Here is a 15,920-nt window from a genome sequence, read left to right as displayed (position 1 = left end):
CGATCTATCTAGCTGATTATCTGTTCAATCTCAAAATAGCGAACTACCAGGCCTGAATCTGATCTTTATAATATTCGGTGCTCTATGGTGTTTTTGTTTTTGTATCAGGGAATTTTAGTAAAGATAGCCCAACTCATAATGGTTCTTTGTAATTAATATTTCACGTCCCTGATTAATGACTTCAATTCATTATTACAAAAAGGAATCCAACCTTCGAAAGTCAAATTCAATTCGTTTCCAACTTTTCCAAACGCAGAAATGTGTGACCAACAGATGAATAAACATCTCCTTTTAGAAGATATTGAAGATTTTTTCTTCCCAATCGTCATTGTTCTATGATGCTTTTGAGAAAGTTTGAATGCAATACCAACTTTAAGAAAAAGCATATCTGTCTCTCAAAAAAGTTAATGGTGAAATGCACCACTGTCGGTGCCGCTATCAGACTAGATTTGATCATTCTTTTCCTTGACGTTTGATAATTAGATAATTGATTCGATTAGAATCTGTGGTCGATCAATAGATACGTGGATCTATTCTTTTTTGCAATAATGATTTAAAGCTCCCGACGGTCTGAAAAGAAAAGATGGCATGAGAACCAGCATTTCTGGGAGGATCAATGATCCTAATTGCTCCTACTATGCAAATTAAATAGATGAATTAACAATAACCAAGTACCACAATGGGTACTTCACTTTGTAACGACAAAATTGAGGTATCTAGTAATGATTTTCAGAACTTTCTTCTGTCTAGATGAATGAAAAAAGAATTACTAAACAGTACTTACGTATCATGTTTTAGACAAATCTTGTGCAACAATCCAAGTATGTGTTTGTTATGGATTGAAACAGGCTTCAAAGATCTGGTTTGATAATCTCCGTGTAGGCTTTCCAAATGAAAGTTGAGGAATCTCCTTTTACTTAGCTTCATTTAGAATGTTTTTAAAAATAAAGGGTCAGAAGTCTTCATGTGTTGTGGTGGGCTCCCGTGACCCTATCCAAAAGAATCTGACAGCCGTGTCTATCGGTGAATATGTATATCAGCATACGAGGCCTTAAGTGGGAATCTTGAATCAGCATGTATAACTCTACTGCAGTTAATCTATCTTAATAGTTAATAAAGAGTCGTTCTCTCAACGTTGTACCTCATATTGCACATTCTGACGTGAAAGTATAAGAACCATAGATGCTTTTTAAACTCATATCTCGATGAAAAGCATCTTTGGGTTTCCTATGCACTGTCACATCAGTATGTTCGATATGAGGTACAATCTTGAGTCCACTTCAGCTTTATTCTAATAGTTAAAATCGACACTTAAAACAGTAACAAACATTTTCATTTACCACAAAAAAACAGATATTTGTAATTTTGATCATTTCGGCAGTTTTTATGTCCCAACCCAAAATTTTTATGTTCATTCAGCCCAAACCCAAAATTTTGGTACAAGGCCTTTGATATGATTATATAAAATTTAATTTTCTTAATATTGACATAGCCATGTCTTGTTCCCTAGATGGTAGTTAAAAGACCACGGAACCACTAACAAAAACATGTGATGAGTTTCAAGCAAGGTAACTCGACCGCTGCCATTTTCAATACAGTTCTCTCGTTAAACCTTCCACCAACTATAAATGAGATAGGACTAGAATAACAGATTAAGAACAACAAAAAATCTGCATGTTTCTTGATACACTTAAGATTTTTATCGATCAACTACATTCCCAATATGTAAACAGTGATCTTATGAAGTAATAATCTCCATATGCACAAAAGAGAACATGAGCATCAAATAATTGAACAAATTTGGTGTTAAAGTCAGTTTTAGAGATAATGTGTGCAAACATAATTTACATTCATAACCAGAGTAGCGACCACCTTCGAAGAGATGAATCTGGTAATATTCTTCAATAAGGAATCCATGGACATCATGCATACTGTAGAAGGAAGATACATGCAAGGCGGGAAGACTCTTTATGACTTCAAGTTGCATTTTTGAACAGAAACCTTCCACGGGGTGGTAATAACTGTAAGAGAAGATAGTACCCATTTTGTTTATAGAAGACATTGGGATTTGAAACTCTGTGGATCTGATCCCAATTACACTAAAAGGTGAGTCACCATTGTTATATGTCTTCTTCGAACTAATCTCTACTTATGCATGTGCAGTTCTTTTGGTGCTCAGAGAGTTCCTGAAAAATAACAGTTCAGAGGAATCAAACAACAAATCTACCAAATTTATTTATTTATTTATTTTTACCCATAAATTTCATCTTTGACTAATGGAAGGAGTACCTGAATCTGTTTTTGTAAATATTTGACATACTCAACTGCTTCATCTAACATGTCTGCAGTATTGGTTTGCTGCTAGTAACAATCCCACAATTGCAAAATCAAGATTACAAGACATTTCCAAATTACACAATTAATACTCTAAAGTTCAGCAGCATTGTAAAGAAATTAAAATCAAATCCAGATTAAATTTGATAAATTTTCTAATATAGCTCGTGTTTTGATCTAGCAAATCACCTTATCCATATTGGGTACAAGTTCTTGGAGCTTCCTTATCCGATCACTGATTCGAGTCCTCCGAACCTAATCCAGTTAACCACAAAAACGTATAAAGAACTGTATTATTATCGAACACCCCCAATGGATCGAAATCTAAGTCCCCCCAATTAGGCTATAAGTGTACAATACTTTTCCCTGGTGTCGATGATCACCGATTGAATTCAAGACATCAATCATGACACAAGTCGTACACCCCAAAAGACCAAAGAACAGCATTTAAACCATAAATTAGAAAGGAAAGGGTGATAAATTTACGACACTATCGGGGTATCTAATAAAACTACACATACACTTAATTATTGAATTGCAAGGCTGCAAAGAAGATAAATAATCTTTACTTACCCTTTCTGCGATGCTGCGAGGATGAGTTGCGCAGCCTCGCTTTGCACGAACTCGGCAAGGAACAGAATCGGGAAAAAGATTATCCATCTCCATATTGGAAAAATCAGAGCTATGCTCAATTTTCTTGAACCAAAACCAATTGTTGAAAATCAGTCAATAATTGAAAAAATAAATAAATAATTTAAAGGAAACAGATAAAATTGTTAAAAACTAGGACTCTTACTCAAATTTCTACAACCAACCCAATTGCTTAAAATCAGTCAATAATTCAAAATAAAATATAAAAATAAAAGAGGAAGAAAGAATTAAACAACAAAACAAAGAGTTTGTTAAAAGGGTTCAAACCTAGAACTCTGCTCAACTTTCTTGAACCCCCGACTGTTTAAAATCAGTCAATGACTGAAAAACAATTAAAGAAATAAAGGAGACAGAGAGTTTGTTGAAAGAGTTAAAAACTAGAACTCTACTCAACTTTCTTGAACCAACCCAATTGTTTAAAATCAGTTAATAATTGAAAAACAAGGAAAGAATTAGGGGAAAAAACAGAGTTTGTTAAAGGATCAAAAACTAGAACTCTGCTCAACTTTCTTGCACTAACCCAATCGTTTAAAATCAGTACATAATTGAAAAACAAAGAAAAGAGTGAGGGAAAAAAAACATAGTTTGTTAAAAGTATTAAAAACTACAACTCTGCTCAACTTTCTAGGACCAACCCAATTGTTTGAAATCAGTCAATAATTGAAAAACAACGAAAGAATTTTTTTTATATTTTTGGGTGGGGGGGAGAGAAGGGTTTGTTAGAAGGGTAAAAAACTAGGACTGCTCAACCTTCTTGAACCAACCCAATTGTTAAACTCAAAGAAAGAAAGAAAGAAAAATAGAGAATTTTTTTTAAAGGGTTAAAAACTACAACTCTGCTCTTTCTTGAACCAACCCAATGGTTGAAAATCATTAAATAATTGAAAAACAAAGAAGAAAAAAAAAAGAATAAAAAAAAAACAGAGAATTTATTAAAAGGGGCTAAGAAGATTGTTACAGATTGTATTGTGGATTCTGATTCTCTGGATCTCTTACTAGTTGTTGGGATGTCTAGAATGGAGAGTAAGTCGTAATCTGAGCTTGAGAAGTAGCCATCAGAGGGAAGAGTTGTAGAAGATGAAGTGAGATGAGCAAGAAGTTCAGGTGGAGAGCTGTTGTGCCTGGTGAAGTTTGTGGATTCGAATAACGTGGTGGGATCATAGCTAGCAGAGTTTCTGAGATTGGGTAGTTGAGGGAGGTTTTGGTTTTGTGGTTCTTCATCTTCTTGGACCTGAAGTAGATTATCGAACCATGTCGCTGGTGCTGACCGAAATCGAGACAACCCACCACCACCAACACCAACACCTCCTCCACAACTCATCTGTTGTTGTTGCTGCTGCTGTTGATTCTGCATCAGATGTGTGTGTTTTTTGCTGGGTGAACTCCCTCTATATATATATCTCGGTCTCACACACACTAGCCTTGTTATTGGTGTTTGTTTGGTTTTTTTTTTTTTTTTTTTTGACTTTTACATGGAAGTCCTTTGCTCTAGAACCTTGGAAAGCTTTTAAGTGATTGACACCAAGTTTTTATTTGTTGCAATCTGGAAGATATTGGTGTCTCCACAGACAGAGGAGAGAAGAAGTTTTCACAATTGATATTAACCACCACCCGTGTGCTTGGCGGTTGGGTGGTCGGGTTCCTTTCTTTAATTAATTTGTTTTAAATTTTACCTCAAAAGTGGTTTGAAACAGAGCATAAACTCACGTTTGAGATGGATGAAAGTTTTAAAGGATGATTACTTAAAAACTTATCCATAACCAATTTTAGATTAATTTCAAAAAACAAAAAATTGTTTATCATGATCATGGCTTGTATTAATATTTTTTTTTTTCAAATAACAATTGCATTAATACTCAATAGTAAAACTATTAGCAAGGTTTTGCTCCCTTTAATTATGTGTTAAAAATTAAGTAATCGTTTAATGTATTTTATTGTAAATTGGAAAACTTTTATGGAATTAGGGCATGCAACTATAGGAACTAATCTCATCCTTAAAAGGAATATAGAAAACCCTACGATATTAGAAATTGTGATTTTCCTCCTATTTTAGTTGTACATCTTCACATTGATGTCAAAGCCTAGAATAACCAAAATACCATATAAATTGAAGATAAGGGTATTTTAATAATTTTTTATTAACCTCTTTCAATCTTCACCAAACACATCATTAGCATATATCTAAGCCAACATGCAAACTACGTATTATGAACATACGAGTCGTCTTATATCAAGACTTTATATCCCATGTTGTCGTGTTTTAATAAAATTATCCATGGGGTTGCTATATAACTATTGCCTTCATGTGTTGCTTTGTACACGTGTGTGTTTGGATTTCTCAATACTTATTTGCAGGTCGAAGCTTTTAAATGTTGCACAATAAGTTATCTCAACGTGTGCGATTGTAATAGTACCACATCAAAAATAGGCATTAGCTATGATTTCTTCTGTTTTTCCTATTTGGACTCTTTGCATGTCATTTTAAAATAATAATAAATTTTTATATATTAAGAAAAAAGTTAAAACTATTATTGGGAGATAAGTTGTCAACTACAAGGCAACATTTCCCGTGACAATTCACTGTAGAGTCGTGCTAGGGTGACACAAGATTTATTGTGATTCTCACAATTCTAACGAGGTGGTGCGCACATAACTATAGATGATTTTTATTAGTATAGAAAGGAAACACATCTACGGTTATGTGCACATTTTCATGTCAGAATTGTGAGAATCACAATAAATTCTATATCACCCCAGCATCATGATTCATGATGTTTAACATAATCCATCACACGAAGAAGGAATTAAAAAAAGAGTCGTGTTGGGGTGACACGAACCGAGACACAAAAGTGACAAAATGATGTGGTGTCACGCTCATTACTTTCGATGCTTTTCTGCACGATACGAGTAAAAAACATCTACAATTATGTGCGTGCCACCACATCATTTTTGACACCTTTGAGTATCCGTTTGTGGCAGTCCAGCATTTTCCTTAAAAAAAAAACAGATTTTAAGGAGAGCCTTAAAGTGCGTTTGGTGGCTAATTTCATTCATTCCATAACGGTGTGGCCATAAACTATAAAAGTCAAGCCCGAGTTGTCCGGTTGTCCCCACTGATGTTGAATTTATTGGAGGATATAGATCATGTTTGTCACCTTCAAGTTCAACCAATCATTGATGGAGAAGTGTCACAGCTAATAAATTGGTTGGTTCTATCCATTGTTTTAAAACTTGTCCAAACTCGACTGAGTCAACTTGACTGAATTGGATTTTGATTTTTGTGCCCACAACTCAATGGAACTAGTTTGCCGAGTCAAACTTGGAAAATTATAATCAGCTTGTTGGAGGCAACTTAAAAGTGTACTGAGTCAGGTCAGAAACTCAACTGAGTTTTGCTGCTATATATACTTTATACTTTTGTGTTTATTTTTAAAAACATTTTAATATTTTCGAATATTTATGACTTTAATATAATGTATTTTGACTTTTCCTAGTCGATTTGTGTGAACCATCAACTTGACTCGACTTAGTTGGTACTGAGTCAGTCTAGTTTTCGAGTTTTAAAACAGTGATTCGTAGGTTTATGTTATATGAACCTAGGGTTGAGAATAGTGAACTTAAAGAAATTGGACAAATATATATATATATATATATATATATATATATATATATATATATATTTTAGTTTTAAACAAGCTTATATATGTTTTGTTGTCCTAACTAGATTAATAAATGGTCAATCTCAAAATCTCAATTTTTTTAATCATATAAACATTTAATTTCTTAAAAATCATTTATCTTTACAATATTTTCAAAATATTAGATTGATCTTTACAAGACAAAGATGACTTGCTGCGAGTCATCTTGGTCTTCTCTGGGATTTAAGACGCGTGTTAAAGGCATCCACGTCACAATCGAAGTTTGCTGTCTTATGTTAGAAATTTTGGAATGAACTGATTTTTTATGAGGATGACTTCTATGGTGGAAAGATATTTCTCATCAAAAATCAGTCTATTTTAAAAATTTCTAGCACCATTAAAAGTGATTTACAAAAATATGAACGATCCACAATTCTTAAACTTATTTTGGTGGGGTTTGAAATTTCAAAATGAGCAGATTTTTTGTAAGAATGATCTCCTCATCATAGAGACCATCCTCACGAAAAATTAATCTATTCTAAATTTTTTAATTCATATAAGACAAAAATATTGACATATATTACGAGCACTCTTACTAAGAATTGGAGTGCCTTTAACGCAGACTGGTTGAGTGAAGACATCAACAACTTGATTAGAGGAGTTAGATAAAGTGGAGGCATAGAATGACTTTGATGAGTAGGTCATGCACAAAATGCCACTCAATCTCCTTGTTTTAATTTTAATTAAAATATTTTCCCCTTTGCAAATTCTTGCTTCATGAATAGATCTCTCAACCCAAACTCACTTGTCACCCATTCACGGGATGGCACATGATGACCTAAGGCCTTTTTCACCACCAAGCATCAATCATCGATGGCCTATGCACCAATTTTGTTCTAATCTACAGAGCCTACGGTTTTTTTTTAATAAGTTAAAATACTTCATTGAAAAGGCAAGGATCGAGAAGACCAAATCTGAGAGAAGATACAAACAGTTATTTATAGAACCTACATTCTTCATACGCTCATCTATCAATCTTTAGTGGTGTCATGTAGAGAGAGTGATTGTTTGCTCACAGACTAACAATGTTTTGACATGTGATGATGATGACGTAAGCACTAATAAAAGAATATTTCTCTCCTGTTCATAGTAAAAAATCAAAATTTCTTAATAAGATCATCTTGTCACATTTAAAAATATGACCCAATACAAAAGTGTTGTAGAGGAAGAAATTCTATAAATTGAAAAAAAAAAAAATATTTTTCACTATTGTATTTTAATTTTAAATTTAAGTGCTCGATAGCTGTCCATTTTCAATACTATTGATCAAACTCGAATATTATTTTATTTTTCCTTTTTTTTCATGAAGTTTTGCATCAAAATCTAGATGATTATGGTGTTTGATTGTCAATATGATAATTTATGTAAATCTCACAATATTTTTTAAGATTTGAAATCTAAAAATAAAGATTTCTGGACAATACATGTGTGGGTAGGAGAGAGAAATTTTCTTCTTATTACTCACGTCATCAACAGTACATGCCAAAACGGTGTTGGTCTCTGAGCAAACAATCATGCTTTATATAGATGTCAATTAATAGTTATTTAATCAAAATCGAATTAAATCGATAAATTTTTTAAAAAAATCTCTTTTTATTAAAATAATTAGAACTGGATCTCTAGGAACCAAACCAATTGAGAATTAGAACTAATAAATAATGATAGCAATCGAAAATCGCAACCATTTGAGAAGAAATTTTTTTTACTGTTCAGATTCTAATTCCATTAATTTGATAACTATAACCGAGAAAATTTAATGGCTTCAATTTTGATTCTTCTAGAAATCAAATCAAAACCAACCCATTGAAATGGCCTAGGCCACCATGGCATGACTGGTGAGTTTCGCACTCTCTTAACAAATGACAAATTCCCAATAAATCTCGAAGCGGTATTGTCTCTGTCGTTTTATGTTGAGGGGAGCGTCCGAAAATTATTATTCAATATATAATGGTTTTTTTAATATCATGATGGATAGGGTGTATTGAGGGTGATGAACCTTATTATACACACAAACAATCTTGTAATACTCTACAATTGGTGTTAAAGCCCAGTTGTGGTCCCTATTATCACCTCTAATTGGTGGAGGTCTACATCTTGCCAGCTTTTAGATTTGTTTTTGGAGATAATAGATCTTAGTGGATCCACTGCTGTACTTCTAAATTTACCACAAAAAGCAAAAAAAAAACTCAAAAGTACAAGAAAAACCAATTATGTTCCCCGAAGTGCCCTCTTTGTCTCTCTTAGATACAATTGAAAAAATAACGGTACTTTTGTACCCTTTTCGTCCAAGAAATTTATATTTATATTTTATTATTATTTCGACATTTAATGTACTGATGGATGACTGTAATGTAATAAAGGGTTACCGAACCGGTGGTCCGACCGGAAAATATAATAAAATTGATTTGATTAATAAATTATTCATTTTCTTTTGAATAGCACTTCTTTAAGAATGTAAATATAGATACTTTATAAGTCAAATCTATACTGTTAAGTTTTTATTCAACACAAATCCTAGGATTTTTTTGGTGGGGGCAGCTAGGATAATTATAAATTAAAAAAAAAAAAAAAGGGGCACAAAAAGCAACAATTCTTTCTCCCTATTCTACTATCAACCCTAATAATGCATAAATCCTAATAAATTAAAAATAAAATAAAATTGTGGGGGCAGTTATCGTTATTGCCCGCGATGTAAATCCACCCCTACACAAATCAAATCATCTTGCTTTGGTGTTGGAGTAATTTTTCCTACAACTTATCTCGAGATATATAAAATCATAAATCTTTTTCTTATTGTATCTTGAGGCAAAGGGACCTATGTTAGAGGTGGACGTCAGACCATCACGGCTCTTATATATTTCCTTAGGTAGAGAGGGTGCTCACAACACTAACTTCATAAGATATGACTATTAAAGTGATTTTTAATTAATCGATTTTGATGGAATCAAAATCAATCATTGGTCTCAATATTTGATTGGAATCATACTCAATTATCTTATTTGTGAATCTGTAATTTAAAAAGTAGAAAACTAAAAACAATAAGAATTATAATACATTGATGCTTGAACCACGATGGATACATGACAAACCCATGATAGAGAGATAACTAGGTATTTAGCTTGTTAGAGGATAATTAAAAGAAAAGGTTAATAATTATTAAATAAAAGTTAAATTAAATCTATTTATAACTCTAATTTTTTATGTTAATGTAAGACTAAAGTAGAGATCATGTTGGATGATCTAAACTGAGTTGAGTCCACTCTAACATTATATAAGAAAAAATGACTTAAAATGAAAAAAATTTCTCTTTTAAACTAATTATTATTAAGTAAAATTTTCTTGATTATTAATGTCAGAATGTTTTTTTTAATTATAAAGATTTTCTCATAAATATTTTTATTGATAATTCATGCGAGAATGGCCCACTTGACATTTCTAATTGATAAATTAGTGGGCCACGTCTCATGGCGTGTTAGTCATGGGAGTATCTACTCCTTTTGATCAATGTCATAGTGTGGGCTGTGAAGAGGAGGATAAGAGATAGTGGAGATGTTACGCATGCGTGTGGTCCCCTCCTATTTCTATCAAAACAGTCTAACAAGCCATAAATGGCAAAACTCAGAAACCTCACGGATGGAAAAGTAGCCAGACCTATTGTCGGCTTGGGTGGACCAAGTTCCAAAGTCTAGATCATTGGATCTTCCTCGAGATTCAAAAATATATATATGTAGAATCATCCCGTGGTGGTGTGTGTGTCGAGTGGGGTGGGTCCCCCTAGTCTTGCTAAATAAATCAATAACGATTTCACCCTTAGTAAGGTTCCTGGACTCACCTCTTTCATTCAAAAACATATCCCATGTTTAGAGGGTTGTAGAGGATTGAATTTTGAAAAAATTATAAATAAATAAAAAAAATTTTACTTTTAAAATTTATTTTAAGTTTGGGAGTTATGTAGAAGTTCGATAGTCATCCATTTTCAAAATCTTGGATCTAATTCAAAATATATATTTTTTTTTCCTGAATTTTTCGATGAAACTTAGATGGTTGTCGTGTTGGATTTCTAAAGTGGTAATCCATTTGAGCAAAATAATCCTTAGTAAGACTCAAAATCTTCCTATGTTAGCAAGGAAAGAATTTCACATAATAGAATTTTGGTGAATATATGACACATCTACTTTTCTAATTGACCTTAACATTGGGTCTTCTATAAGAGACTAGTTGAAGATGACTTAAATGCCCTCATTTTCAATCTTGGTGAAAAACCCCTTTACTGTTTCTTTTAAAATTTCATCTTCAAGCTTTTCGATTTTTTTAACCTATTCGACCTCATCTTCACCTTTTTGCCAAAGGTTCAAAAAGATGGAATCTTGATTTTTGAGGCAAGGGACTCACCCAAATCCTCGGATTCCAATAAATATTAGAAAATCCAAATAAAAAACTGCCACCTATAATGTGTGTAGAAGCCACCATTTCCCCCTTCCAAATAAGAACAACCATATAAAGGGAGGGGACCTCCCTCAATCTTGTTTTCTTTTTTTCTTTTATGATGAAGATAATGTATTATAAACAAAAAAATATACCATCGACTCAAATGACATAAAGTGATCGTCACAAAAAATTCACTTCTTTACAAATTTTCTTTATCGACATCGTCCAATTCTTCGAGGAAGCTTGCATACGGTAGATGCTTATTTGCAAAGTTAATAATTCAAATGACGTTTTTGGTGCGCAAGAGCACTTCACAACAAATCTAATAAGTGTTTCTCGTCGAATGTTGAAATTGAAAATTGACAGAAGTGAGAAGCTGTCTTAGACTAATTTCCTACTTCCAACATTTGTAAGAAGTTGATATTACTTGAATTTTTTAAAATTTTTGAATGATTATGTGTTTTTTAATTATATTAATGACTAAAATATACCTCAAAAATGTATTTACAACATCAAATCAATGACAAAGAAATATTAGATTTTCAATATAATTCTCAAAATGTCCAAAGATGTTTCCCAAAAAGAACCTCCCAAACACTCACCAATGGACAAATTTTGATACCACAATTTTTATAGAAATGCGCACAATGGAAGTGCTTCTACGGCATTGAGACGAGGGTTTTGTTTTTTTGAGTGGAAGTCTAGTTGGAGTGTGAAGGAACGTTTCAAATGCTTGACAGCTTGAGTTTGGTAGGAGATAAATCCAGAGGTTTTTGTGTACTTTCTATGTACCCCTCTGTATTTTTGTGAAAATTAGTAATATACCCTTGGTTTTCAAAATGATGAGACATCCCTTGACTCAGGTCTTCAATGAGAAACTAATTGAAGATTACAAAAGTGCCCTGGTTATGATCTCTAGCCAAAAACACTTTATTTATTTTCACCCAAAATTCCATTTTCTTCAAATCTCAGGATAAAGGATTTGGAAGAGATTGAAGATGACAGATTTTAGAAAGAAAAATAAAGGGATTTTCAATTATTTTAAAGTTTGAATATTAATGTTTTAGTTTTGAAATTATTATTATTATTATTATTATTATTATTTTTTTTTAAGAATGAACTAACGTGTTTTTGTTTTATAATTCATCATCTTAAGTTTTTATTTAAATATTGTGATGGAAAACACACACACCCACACACAAAACATGCTTTTTGTTGCTGGTCCTACTATTTAATGACATGTCTTTTTGTTAAGTTATGTGTCTTTGATTCCTTTTTACTATTAATTAATACCATTTTAAGTATTTCTTTTGTCTTTTTTAATACTGTCAACTTGTTTAAATACACTTTTGTCAAATAGTGTTATTAGTTTTTATTATACGTGTCCAGACCAACCTCATTAGAATTTCTTCATGTTATCTTCTATTAGTATTAATTTATATTTTTTATGTGTTATTTATTTATTTATTTCTGATGAGAATGTTTAAACCTGTAGGATCGACTAACACGGTGAAACAACTAATTTCTTAGAGCACCATATCTCGTTCAAATCCCTCAAATACATGTAATACTCCACAAGCTACACATATCAAGTAAGTCGGGATAAATTCTTATGGGTGATCAATGAGGGGATTTGAACTTGAGACCTCTCTCTTTTTAAAGAGAGATTTTGATCACTACACCCAACATTGATAGGTTAACTTTTAATTAAAAAATTAAAAGGGCGAGATTATTCCATTGCTTTTGAAAATAACGTTATGTCCGGATATTTTTTATCATCCATTTATGTAATTAACATCCTTAAATCTATCATGTGTTTGTTTGTAGGGTTCATTTTTTATCCTCAATTTCAATCTGAAGACTCTCTTTTTGATATTTTCCATCGTGCAATCAAAACTCAAGAAATCATTTTCTTATGTCCATTTCCCCAACAAATTCGTATTCCCTTGAAAACGAATTTCCTACCAATAAACAAATATGGACCTCAAGTTCTCTTAAACGAGTCAAAATTTGAAGGATTTGTGCTCTTCAAGACTCCAACGTCACTGGACACTTTTGCATCCCATGTGGCATAAATATATTAATCATGAGTACTGATTTTCTAACTAGAAAGTCATCACTCGATCAATACTCGACTAATGTGTTATGGATATGAAATCATGGATCTATATCCTTGGGATACATAAATATACCAAGAAAACAGATTTATGATTCGGTGTCCTTAGCACGTCAGCCGAGTATTGACCCAGTGAAGATTTTCTAGTTAGAAAATCATTATTCATTAATCATTGGATGGTTTTGTGCCCAACATCGTTGGATATTATAATTGTTGAACTAACGGCTGAGATAATTACACGTGAGAAGGCAAGATTCAAAGACAAGAAAGAAAGAGATGAACGTGTCGGGTAGGTAACTAGAAACTATAGACTGGACTTCTTCTTTATAAAATGTGGACCAGAATTCATTATGGCTCGTGACAAGCACACGCCCACCGACAAACTTGTGAACATGTCCTCCTCTATTATAATAATAGAAAAATAAAGAGAGCTACTATAAGCTGCCACGTAGCATATTTTTAACCCACACTAGATCTCGCACGTTCAAATTGGTATTATCGATGTCTTTATTCTTGCTGCACGTGCAATTATTTTTTCACCGCAGATCATATAAGTTGATGATCAAATCAGATTGTTCACGTGGGTGGGTCCTCACGTGTTTATCTGCCATTCCATTTTATTAAAATCTCCTTTCTAATCTTGTGTTTGATTGGTTTAATGTTATCCGAGAATAACATAATTATATTTATGAAAAAAAAATGTTTTTTATTTTTTTAATAAAAAATTTGAATTATATATATCATCTACATTTGAGGATTATTACAAAAATAAGTATCATCAAGATATATATTTAGCTATGTGGATCATGAGTCGTATATTATTTTTTAAATATAATTTATGTTCGATATCCAATATAAGTAATATTTTCTCGGGGCCACTCATGAGGGTGTTTCCTCACTTATCTGGTGTATGTGATGTATGGGCATTGCACGTACTTGAAAAAGAGATCCATATGTCTAGACTTCAACCCTGATATTATATATATTATTTTTAAAATGACTCTCGAATGTTCTAATGAAAGATTAACCATTAGGTTAGAAACTAAACGTTCTTCTCATCCTAAGAAAAGAATTGAAATATACACAATATCCCTCAATAAATAAGTTAACAAAGCACTATATTATCCCTTTATTGACATTAGGGCTTAGTTGGTTTGACACATTGCAAAACAGTTTTAAGGTTGTGTATAGAATTCGAATTTATTCATAAAATAAAAATAAATAAATAAATAAATAAGAGGTATTATATTGCCCATGTAACTTTTTGTGCACCCCAACACCCTTAATAATTTATGCAAAATTCTGTTGAGACTGGGAAGTGCTTGAACATTTGTGGTGGAGACAACCTATTGCCCTAAGAATTTATCGCTTAGCATGGACCCGAGCTGTCAAATATTTGGAAACTAAAGATAAACATGAATAGATTGGGGCATCATAAATGTCAACAATCACTTTCTTATTGACAAAATGACAATAAAAATATAACTCGAGTGAGTAAGAAGTATCGGATCTAATCATGATGACTTTAATCACATCTGAGATGACTTGGGAGATATTTTTAAAATATCAATCGAGTTAATAAAATCTTAGCAGAGTCGATTGGGTTTTCTTGTTTTTTTTTAATATATAAAAAATAAAATAAAAGATTTTGTGATTAAGATGGGATATCATATCAGGTCAAAACCGTTGATTTTGAGTAGGTAATACCTCATATCATCACAAAAAAGAAAAGTGAGTTTGTGAAGAAAAATATGAAGATCGCACATGCACCTTTCCTAACATCTCCTACCGACATACAAAGTACAAACCAGTTAAATAGTATGGATTGTAGTTGCCGTGACCATCATGGAATGGAATTAATGAAAAGAATATTTATTTGAATTGTGATAATCTGCCTATCCCATGTTTGGGAATCGTGAATCTGTATGTCTTGAGATACACAACTGCATTTTTTTTAAATGTGTATCCCAAGATATACAGATCCACAGTTCTTGAATTTGTTATGTCAAGAGAATCGATTGATTGTGTCACATGGGATAGTCAGATTATCAGGACACATTTTATTTTCATTTCCTCTCTCTGTTCGACTTTTGTAGGAGGCACGTCACGTTAGGGCTGTCAATGGTTCAGGCCTAGATCCCCATCCAATAAGTATCGGATCCAACTCATATCAGATCAGATTCTTAAAGAAACTCAATATTAAGAAACAAATCTGAAACATTAACAATCAGGTGGTGTCCGGATCAATCAAATCCGATTTTATATACAAAATCTAAATAAACTTTATACATCTCAATAACTATATAATATATTTATGTACTTTATAACATATTATCGAAGAGGGACATGGTTGAACCAGATTCGATCCAATTAGATATCAAATCGAAATCTTAGTAGAATCCACAACCGAAGTTATTGGATCAGAACGGATTGGGTTTCAGGTCTGATCCAATCCATGCATTGTCAGCCCCACATCACATGATCTCATCTCAATGAATAATTTTGTATTGAATTTCCCTTTCCAGCTTCTTATGGAGTTTATTTAGAGACACCATTTTAATCTTATAGGATTTTGTTTCTTCTGATACTACCTCTTTACAAAAATTTAAGGGAGCACCCCAGTGGTAACACGGAACCTCAAGATGATACACATTAATTTGTTTATGATTTTTGTTGAATTTATATTCGAAAGG

General features: G+C 32.4%; 1 protein-coding gene across 4 annotated transcripts; it reads right to left on the bottom strand.

Annotated features, from left to right (window-relative positions):
- Positions 1-1,652: 1,652 nt before the first annotated feature.
- On the bottom strand, positions 1,653-4,437 carry LOC147402969 (transcription factor bHLH81-like). Of its 4 annotated transcripts, none has more exons than XM_086438395.1 (5): positions 3,944-4,434; positions 2,908-3,030; positions 2,524-2,589; positions 2,290-2,361; positions 1,653-2,186 (listed from the first exon to the last, which is right to left on the bottom strand). In XM_086438395.1, the coding sequence occupies exons 1-5, from the start codon at positions 4,337-4,339 to the stop codon at positions 2,139-2,141; spliced, it is 705 nt and encodes a 234-aa protein (XP_086294521.1). In that variant the 5' UTR covers positions 4,340-4,434; the 3' UTR covers positions 1,653-2,138. The 4 variants fall into 4 exon arrangements, with proteins under 4 accessions (XP_086294521.1, XP_086294522.1, XP_086294523.1 ...); XM_086438396.1 differs by having other exon boundaries at positions 2,290-2,358; positions 3,944-4,430; XM_086438397.1 differs by lacking the exon at positions 2,908-3,030 and having other exon boundaries at positions 3,944-4,437.
- Positions 4,438-15,920: the final 11,483 nt, after the last annotated feature.

This window comes from Akebia trifoliata, chromosome 4 (genome assembly GCF_017979445.1).
Source record: "Akebia trifoliata isolate Shusen 1 chromosome 4, ASM1797944v1, whole genome shotgun sequence".
NCBI lineage: Eukaryota > Viridiplantae > Streptophyta > Magnoliopsida > Ranunculales > Lardizabalaceae > Akebia > Akebia trifoliata.
The sequence above is the reverse complement of the archived record's forward strand: the minus strand, read 5'-3'. Positions and strand labels throughout refer to the sequence as shown.